The sequence below is a fragment of the Anoplopoma fimbria genome, chromosome 20, assembly GCF_027596085.1.
Source record: "Anoplopoma fimbria isolate UVic2021 breed Golden Eagle Sablefish chromosome 20, Afim_UVic_2022, whole genome shotgun sequence".
NCBI lineage: Eukaryota > Metazoa > Chordata > Actinopteri > Perciformes > Anoplopomatidae > Anoplopoma > Anoplopoma fimbria.
This window is the reverse complement of record NC_072468.1, coordinates 27,523,608-27,533,769: the sequence shown is the minus strand read 5'-3', so window position 1 is coordinate 27,533,769 and position 10,162 is coordinate 27,523,608. Positions and strand designations below refer to the sequence as shown.

The 10,162-nt window shown below is 35.1% G+C and overlaps 1 protein-coding gene across 3 annotated transcripts; it reads left to right on the top strand.

Annotated features, from left to right (window-relative positions):
- The first annotated feature begins 583 nt into the window (after positions 1–583).
- On the top strand, positions 584–4,943 carry LOC129109026 (nucleoside diphosphate-linked moiety X motif 17-like). 3 transcript variants are annotated; one of them, XM_054620940.1, is made up of 9 exons: positions 584–634; positions 1,975–2,062; positions 2,185–2,301; positions 3,021–3,204; positions 3,447–3,472; positions 3,589–3,681; positions 3,992–4,090; positions 4,349–4,482; positions 4,685–4,943. In XM_054620940.1, the coding sequence occupies exons 2-9, from the start codon at positions 1,988–1,990 to the stop codon at positions 4,863–4,865; spliced, it is 909 nt and encodes a 302-aa protein (XP_054476915.1). In that variant the 5' UTR covers positions 584–634; positions 1,975–1,987; the 3' UTR covers positions 4,866–4,943. The 3 variants fall into 3 exon arrangements, with proteins under 3 accessions (XP_054476915.1, XP_054476916.1, XP_054476917.1); XM_054620941.1 differs by having other exon boundaries at positions 634–719; XM_054620942.1 differs by lacking the exon at positions 584–634 and adding an exon at positions 822–832.
- The last annotated feature ends 5,219 nt before the right edge of the window (positions 4,944–10,162 follow it).

Genomic DNA, 10,162 nt, shown 5'->3' with positions numbered 1-10,162 from the left:
AAGGCTGAGTAATAGTTTGACTCTTATTCTGAGTTTATTCAATTACCACTCCTGAGTTAAATATATCATTTAAATCATTTTAAAATGTTTTGTTTCAATAAGTATTATTTCTGAAATAATGTAATGTATCTGCACTCCACCTTCAACTTTGAAATGATTGTTTTACCCCTATATCTTTAATAATCACCCCTCTTTTGTCATTTGTATTAGCTGTTGTTTTTATCATTTTACCCCTCCAGCTTTTCTATTGCACCATTTTAAAAATAACTGTATCCCTCTTTCTTTAATATTGACTCCTCTTTTTAAAAAAAAAAATCATTTTACACCTATATCTTTGATATATTCAAGATGTTTACCCTCTATTTGTAATATAATATCTTTAATATTGACCTATGTTATTATCATTTTGCTCCTCTATGTTTTCTGCAACATCAAAGTGATGAACACATTAATGCATCAATAATTATAACACAATAATACAACACAATCTACACAATGGTTTGGTACTTTAAGTATATTTTGGTGCTACTCCTTTTATCCTGTTTCCTGCAAGGCTTTTATTTTGAACTCTCTAACCGGATGTAGAATCCAAATGAGCGGAAGTACGTCAGCTGGTTTCTGCTCTAGCTAGCTAGTAGGTTTCTACTGTTTCTACTGTTTCTACTGTTGTGATTACGTGTATTATTTAAATGGAAACGCAGACTTTAACATCTGTGGAGGTGAATTAAGAAACATCTGCAGTTCGGAGGGTTTTATTCCCGCTGAATGAATTTATAACGACCTTTAACGTTAGCTACAGCTAGCTGCTAGTTAGCAACATGCTAGCTAGCTAGTTAGCATGTTGCTAACTGCTCCTGTTGACACTCAACAGTGACGTCACACAAATCTAAGGTTACCAAGGTGAAATTGATCCTGAAATAAATAAATCATTTCACATTTAATATTGTTTTTATTGTTTGTTTGTTTCAGGATTTATTTAATAATTTCACATTTATTATTTTTTTAATTGTTTCAGGATTTATTTCATAATTTCACATTTAATATATTTTTAATTGTTTGTTTCAGGATTTATTTCATAATTTCACATTTAATATATTTTTTAATCTTTTCAGGATTTATTTCATAATTTCACATTTAATATATTTTTTAATTGTTTGTTTCAGGATTTATTTCATAATTTCACATTTAATATATTTTTAATTGTTTCAGGATTTATTTCACATTTAATATTTTTTTAATTGTTTGTTTCAGGATTTATTTATAATTTCACATTTAATATATGTATTAATTGTTTCAGGATTTATTTAATAATTTCACATTTAATATATTTTTTAATTGTTTGTTTCAGGATTTATTTCATAATTTCACATTTAATATTTTTTAATTGTTTCAGGATTTATTTCATAATTTCACATTTATTATTTTTTTAATTGTTTGTTTCAGGATATATTTCATAATTTCACATTTAATATTTTTTAATTGTTTGTTTCAGGATTTATTTCATAATTCCACATTTAATATATTTTTAATTGTTTCAGGATTTATTTCATAGTTTCACATTTAATATATTTTTTAATTGTTTGTTTCAGGATTTATTTCATAATTTCACATTTAATATATTTTTTAATTGTTTGTTTCAGGATTTATTTTAATTTCACATTTAATATATTTTTTAATTGTTTCAGGATTTATTTTAAATATTTAATATTTTTTTTTCTTTAATTGTTTCAGGATTTATTTCATAGCCCTTTTTAATCATTTCATGACTTATTTCTTATTCATATTGACTTGACATTCCATAGTTTTGACAGAATTTCCAGAAAGGTTCCCGTTTTATCTTATTACCGTGTATGTAAAAATGTAATAATTACAAGTAACATTAACAGAGAGTAACACTTGAATACTTTGGGAGTAGACAGATAAAAAGCAGTCACACTAATCAGATATTAAGTGTCATCGTTACCTGTCCTCCAGGTGAGGACGCAGCATGGACAAAGTGAGGAGGATTCTGGTTCACATCTGTAAAGACCGAGCGGCTCCACAGAGAGCTCAGTTTGTTCAGGTCGGTTCAGACACATCTATTAAAATGTTGGATTGTTCCTTTAACCAGAGAACAGCACACATAACCCAACGTGTTTACTGATCAGGAATCAGTTTGTTGTGTTTTTCTTCTTCTGTGGTCAGAGTGTGACGGGTCACTTCAGTGAGCGCGGTGACGATGAGGTGGAGGTGAGCTGCTCTCTGGAGAAACAACAGTTTGTCCTCTACAGAGCAGACAGAGGACGAGGGACTCCTCTGAAGGTCAGACGCTAGATAATCACCCTCCGCTTTAATCCGATTCAATTCAATTCATTTTATAAAGCCCAAAATCATAAATTACAAATTTGACTCAGAGGGCTTTAGAATCTGTACACACACAATTATGTTTATTTATATTTACCCCTGTGTTCAACGGTTTTATTTGAAATTTATAATTCATTTTTTTATACACATGATGACCCGTTATCTTTAATATTGACTCCTCTTTTTTGTCATTTTATTCCTCTATCTGTAATATTTACTCCTCTTTTTGTTATTTTACCACTCTATCTGTAATACTTTTCCCCTTTTTCTTATTTTATACCTCTATCTTTAATATTAACTCCTCTATCTTTTATTTATTTTATTTTTCCTTTATCTTTAATATTAACTCCTCTTTTTTGTTATTTTACCACTCTATCTTTAATATTTATTTATCATTTTTGTTATTTTACCCCTCTATTTTTAACATTTATCCCCTTTTTCTAATTTTGTCCCTTTTATCTCTAATACTTTCCAACCTTTTTGATCATTTTACCCCTCTATCTTTAATATTTACCACTCTTTTTTTGTCAATTTACCTCCATATTTTTAAAGCGTACCCTTCTTTTACTTATTTCACCCCTCAATCGTTAATATTTATTTCTCTTTTTATCATTCTACCCCTCTATCTTTAATATTTAACATCTCTGTAACAGTCCTGTTGTCCTCTTGTCTCCTAGAGGCCCGCCTTCTGTCCCATCAAACACCTGTCAGTCACGGAGGCAGCTGCGATCCCATTGGACGTTCAGCAGCGTGGAGTAGATGTGGGCGTGGCCATCATCCTGCAGACAGCCAATCAGAGAGTGCTGTTGACACGGAGGGCGAAGGAGCTTCGTATATTCCCCAACGTCTGGGTTCCTCCAGGTCTGACGCTCACTGATGTCTGTTTAAGGGCCAGTTGCATTATGGGAAATATAGGATGCAGAGTTTTGGGGTCAAATGTCATGTTATCTTGCACATCCGTTCTGTTATTAATCTGTCTCTTCAATGTTATGGAAGCGTGATACAACATGTCCACATGAGCCCTTTAACACATCGTATTCATCACATGTGTTTTTCTATTTTCTTTGTTAACCTTCATGTTTCCTGGCTTTGTTTCTCTCTAGGCGGCCACCTTGAGCCCGATGAGACGGTAAATCATTCTCTGAACGTGATGTCATGTGACTTTGATGTCATGTGACCAGTGTTTCTTCTTCTCTGAATATAAAGTATCTTTCACGCCAGAATAAACCTTGTTGTTGCGTGTAGCTGCTGGAAGCCGGCCTCAGGGAGCTACAGGAGGAAACTGGACTGAGACTGGAACCACAGGGAGTGTCTCCAAAAGTACTGGGACTCTGGGAGGTGAGACAGACAGACGGACAGACAGACGGACAGACAGACAGTGAGACAGACAGACAGTGAGACAGACAGACAGACAGACAGACAGACAGACAGGAAGGGTGATACAAAGACAAAAAGCAACACTATGTCTAGACCAGTAGTGGAGGATGTATTTAGGTCCTTCACTGAAGTAAAAGTATTAACTTTGTCTGTCTGTCTGTCTGTCTGTCTGTCTGTCTGTCTGTCTGTCTGTCTGTCTGTCTGTCTGTCTGTCTGTCTGTCTGTCTGTCTGTCTGTCTGTCTGTCTGTCTGTCTGTCGTCCTCCTGTCAGTCGGTGTTTCCTCCCATGTTGTCCAGAGGTCTTCCTCAGAGACATCACATTGTCGTCTACATGCTGCTGCTCTCCCCCCTCTCTCACCTGCAGCTTCAGGTACGTTCAGACTCGTATGTGTCCTCAGTTTGTCCATCAGAGTTCAATGTGACTTCATGAGATGAGACTGTCCTCAGTGGTTTTTTTGTCCTCAGTGGTTTTGTTCAGTGGTTTTGTCCTCAGTGGTTTTGTCCTCAGTGGTTTTTGTCCTCAGTGGTTTTGGTTTTTGTCCTCAGTGGTTTCTGTCCTCAGTGGTTTCTGTCCTCAGTGGTTTCTGTCCTCAGTGGTTTTGTCCTCAGTGGTTGTCCTCCTCTGCAGGCGTCTCTGAGCCCGTCTCCGGCTGAGGTCAGTGCTTGTCTCTGGGCCGACAGCCGGCTGGTCAGAGCCGTCGTGTCCGCCGTGGACGGAGAGGACGGAGACGTTCACCTGCAAGACCTGCAGAGCAGCGTCAGGTAGGACCCAGGAGACAAGACGCAACAGAAAATATCTATATTATATATTAGTATATTTTTATTGTATTATTCAATTTTAATTATAATCAGGTCTCATAAAAACAAACTGTTTCTCAGTTGATAATTAAACATGCAGTTATCAAACACGGATGAAGTCATACCTCCTGCCCTCCGTGACCTTTGACCTCCTCCGTGTCTCCAGTGTGTCTCAGGTCTCCTCAGAAGGAGCTCTGAGTGACTCCACTCTGCCTCTGGAGGCGTTTGTGAGCCGGGCGCCAGTCAGCGGCCCAGACGTGGAGCGGGTCAGCACCGGGACCAAGTTCGCCCTGGAGCTGTGGCTGAAGACCCTGGAGGACCCCCGACCTCTGACCCCTGACCTGTGACACCCTGCAGGCATCAGGAAGGACGACACTGGATCAAAGATATGACTCTCTTTGAAAATCATCTTTATTTTCTTCATAAAACACCTGAGGTACCTGAAACAGAAGTACCTCTGAAACACCTGACGCTTGTGGCCAGCAGGGGGCAGCGTTGACGCCTTGAAGCTTCACTTGTTTTCTCAGAACCAGAGACTTTAACATTTACATTCTCCAGTTAAAAACTCACACATGGTGGGTTTTTATGGCTGATTTTAGTTTTTGTAAATTGTATTAAAATTTTACTTTTCTTAAGAAACAAAAATAAATGAATGAATAAATGAATAAATCAGTACTTTTCTTCCACCAGAACAACTAGAAAGCAACATTTAGACCTCCATGATGGGAACATTTACAGAATATATAGATTCTATAGTTGAATAAATAAGATATCATTGTGTGTTTTGAGTCATATCTGACTATGGCACTCTTTTTATCATCAGTATCGAACCCTCTAAATGTTCTACATAACATTCATTAACGAATCAAATTTATACGGTAACTTATACTGACGAAGACCACAGAGGACGGAAACAACGACGGTTCAGAGACCGCTGGAACACAGATGATGAAGAGGAGGAGGAGGAGGATCCATTTGGAATGTGAGTAACATTTATGTTTTATCAATGAATTGGTCTCATTGTGCAACTCGGAGTATAAACAACCATATTTTGTTCCTCCTTGGTGTGTATAAGTATTTGGAGAAGATGCTATGGAACATTGTTATTATCTCTGGCAGGAGAACAACGCATTCGCTCATGTGTGTGACTGAGTGTGCACCTCTGTGTCCGTCCACTGATCTCTCATTCTGCTGCAGCAAACTGCATCGTAGTTTTTGGGTTGTCAAGTTCTGGCTGCAAACTCAAGGATTTGGAGCTGGTCTCCTACTGATGAGCCACGTCAGATTCATCAGACACTCCTAACTTCAGATGATGTGATTTGAACTATAAGCTAAACAGGCAAATGTCAACATTTGCATGATGTTTAATTAACATATGGTTTTCCAACTCAACATTTCTGTTTTTGTTGTGGTCGTTCCTCTTCTTGTTCCTCTTCTGTAAAATAATTACATTTACAATCTGTGACAAACTAATGCTTTGGTAACAGCAGACGAATGTCACATGACTCATACGACCACGAAGAGGAAACTCATTTTATATTTAACGACACAGAGGCTCCAAACCAGAACTGTATATAAGAAAGGAACCAAGTCACTGTGATACCCTGCTTTATGGTCTATTTGACTCTAAATGGACCATCATTTACGACCTCCGGCTGTTCCAGTGAAGCCACTGCTTCTCATCTTAAAGCTGCATTCTCTCTCCTGTCCAGCAGGGGCGACTCCTCTGGTTGTATAGAAGTCTATGAGAAAATGACTCTACTTCTCTCTTGATTTATTCCCTCAGTAAACATTGTAAACATGAGTTTATGGTCTCAATCTCTAGTTTCAAGTCTTCTTCAATACAGCATGATGTTCATTTAGTAAATGATGCTCCATTTAGAGTCAAACAGACCATAAAGCAGGGGATGCTTTAGGGCGGGGCTACACACTGATTGACAGGTCAAATTTGAGGCTTCATAACATCAGTCCACAAGCCAATGGGTGACGTCACCATGACTACGTCCACTTCTTATAGACAGTCTGTGGGTTTGACAGGTAATCGCTGAGCCACTTCTCTACTTTGTCTTTGTATCACTGACTTTGCGTCAGCGTTTCACTGACTCTGTAAACGACAAACACTCAGATAAAAGTTGTTAATGATAAAAGTAAAAGCCAAAGAGTTGTTGACAGAACAGCCGAACCCTGATAAGTGTTCCCTGAGACGACAAAACACACACCTGAGTCACAGCTTTAACTGATCACCTGTCAGTCATTGAGAAGCCCCGCCCTCTTCCCATCAGTCATTAGTCTCTCTGTGTGTTTTACTGTTTACATCATTTGACAAGATGTTAAAAGCCTGAGCTTCAACTTCGCTTTTACAGGTTTTCTCAGCGATGATGTCATAATGGCGGTGGTCACAGAGTGGGAGGAGCCAAGGTCGTGTTAGCCAACAGCAACCTGTCAATCAAGGTAAACAACAGTGCTCTTTATTTGTTCCACTTCCTGTTCATGAAGTCTCCGTCTTGATTGGTTCACACAGCCTGCTGTACGTTTCTCAACGCTGACATCACACGTCCACATTTATTAGGTCATGTGACCCGACATCATCAAAAACAGTGTTTTTAAGAGATGCTTTAATAAGACGGATGTAACGTAGCTCTCTTACGTAAAGAAAGTTGTTTTAGTCTTTAACAGAACATTAAGAGAAAGCTGCATTCTTTAGCTGATGTGGTTTTATAGAATAGAGATGCACCAATATTGATCCTGACTCAAATAGCTGGATCGGGAATCGATGACAACCGTGCTAATCTATTCAATACAATTCTATACAATTCTATACTTACAAATTATTGACATTATATATTGGAATTTATTAATTCTGGTCAAATTCTGACCAATTTGTTGCTGCATCAAAAGGATTACACTGGACCGCTGGCTCTTAATAATAATTCTGATAATCATAATAATAAAAATGATAATGATAGTGTTGATGTTTATTATTATTATTATTATGATTACACTGATAATAAAAGTAATAATAATGATAGTAATCTTATTATTACTATCAGTATAATAATGTTAATAATAATACTGATAATAATTACAATCAGTGTTATTAGAATCCTGGTAATAATAATTCTGATAATCATAATAACAAAAATGATAATGATAGTGTTGATGTTGATTATTATTATTATTATTATAATAAAATAATAAAATAATAATAATTATGGTAATAATATAATGATAATAATAATAATACTGATAATAATTACAATTAGTGTTATTAGAATTCTGATAATAATGATGATAATTTATTATTATTATGATATTAAACTAATAATAGTAATAATAATCCTGATAATAATAATAATATTATTATTATTATTATTACAATCCTGATAATAATAATAATTATACTGATAAAGGTTAATACTAATACTGATAATAATAACAATTAACAAAACATCAGAACCAAACTGGAACATCTGCACTCAGAATAAGTGAATTTATCTCCCTTTTTCTTTGTCATTTTTTGTCATTTTGGCATCAGAGACATCTAATCATAATATCAGCATTCCATGTAAACCGTCGTGGTTCTGCAGGTTTCACTGGAAGACAAAGACATGAGTATAAAATATGTAATGAGATATTGAAACACGAAACACATTAGAGAGAAAATGTGCTGAAAGAATATGAAGAAAATTAGAAATGAAACTTGAAGATTATCCTGCTCATTTATTCATAAAAATACTTCACATGACCCCTTAAAACGAGCCTTGTTGGGGAGTTTCTCTACACTTTGAGTGACTCATTGATCCAGTAAACAGAGCCGGGCCCGGCTCACTTTCTTTATGTCGATATCAGCTCCATCACTCTCGTATCAAACACTCGTGACTTCTTACATTCCTCGTCTGTTCCCCGCCTCGCTCCACGCCTCGTCTTCCATTTCTGTCTTTGTGAAGCTCTTTGTGACGAAAAAAACTAAATAAAAACCTGGACTTTGATTATGATAAAAAAAAGAATGAAACCTGCGTCATTGAGGATCCACTTTCAGACTGGAAGGTTCCTGCTTCAAACACAATGCAGAACAAAACTGGGACGTCGAGGCTGCTGCCAAACTGAAATATGATTATTAACACCCGAGGCAAAAACACTTTACAAAAGAAAATGGAAAAAAAAACATGCAATAAAGGGATTTTTGCTAAAAACGTACAAACATGATGCAAAAAATGCTTCATGAATTGGATTAATCAGGCATGCAAGCATTGGTGTAATGTCTGTCCTGCCTGCTTGTTTCGCCTATATGTGCATTTGTCTTGTTCAGTGTTGCTATTTTCCATTTTGATGTGCATGTTGTGTGTCTCAGTGTTGTATGTGCTTGTACTGTAGGTGTTTGTTCTGCCTGACGCATGCTGCAGCCTGTTATGTCTGCTCTGCTCTAGTGTCTTATGTACACTTTGCTTTTGCTTATATGTGCATTGGTTTTGTCTATACGTTACTGTCTGTTTATCTATGCATTTTAATACAATTATTATTTGAAATTGTGTAATTTTAGGCTGCCTTCAAACATCTGGCCGGGGACAGCAGACTCTGGCTCACTGACAGTTTGACTGTTGATTGGTGTGCATTGTCCCTGCAAAATAAACAAATAAATAAATAAAATAAATAGTTCAATATCAAATATTTGTGGTAATAAGAGGGATTCTTTCATGATATTTGGATTGTAATAAACTTATTAATAGGATGTTTTCAAGGAATTTAATACATTATAAGTGATATAATTATTGCCAGTCAGAAATACAGTACAGTGATAGATTTAATACATTTAAAAGAAAGAAAATAGAAAAGTATTTCTATATTTATAATTATAATAAAGAGTGAATGTATTATTTTATTGATCATTTTTTGTACCATTTTCTTTTTTATTAAATATAAAATATGAGCAGAGCCAATTGATGGAAATATAATTATTAATGTCAGTTATTGCCGTAATCTGAAAACGCTAGAAGAAAAATATAATCCAAATGTATTATAATTTTGTATAATTATTGAAATACAGAAATATATACAACTAAAACTGGGTGAGACAATATTCTTACAAACTATATTAGAAAGTATAACAATACCGTTATAATGCTAATGTTATAAGAGATAATGTTTTATTATGTTAAGTGTTTTGTTTTGGATGAAATCAGGGCACTTGGAATGGAAACATGCCTTATTATTGTCACTTAATGGGGTATTGATCTGAAAACTCTTTTAATACAAAAATGAACAAACCCATAACTAAAGTGACAACAGTGACTGTTATATCAAACAATGTCAAGTCAGTGTGATATAAAGAAATCATTTAAGTTACAATATAACAAGTTTTAAATGTGCACAAAGTGTAAAGAGTCAATAAATGTAAATGATTATGAACATGAGTAACTTTCATATCTTAATGCCAGTTTAGAGTCACTTCTTTAAAATTGTTTGAAATGCACAACAATTGTAAATAAAATTCTAAAATATGAATACAGAAAATATGTAATACAAAAATAGAAGTGACAATATGATAAAAGTAATACTACTTAAGATATGATATTGTCTATATTATATTATTGTATTCATATCAAGCAAATTATCATTTTTTAAAGATGTACAAATTTAACAATTA

Excerpts from the sequence above, each read along its gene's own strand:
- LOC129109026 (XM_054620940.1), top strand. The coding sequence starts at position 1,988 with ATGGACAAAGTGAGGAGGATTCTGGTTCACATCTGTAAAGACCGAGCG. Across the intron at positions 2,063-2,184 it reads AGAGAGCTCAGTTTGTTCAG|AGTGTGACGGGTCACTTCAG; the intron begins GTCGGTTCAGAC and ends TTCTGTGGTCAG. Across the intron at positions 4,483-4,684 it reads GACCTGCAGAGCAGCGTCAG|TGTGTCTCAGGTCTCCTCAG; the intron begins GTAGGACCCAGG and ends CCGTGTCTCCAG.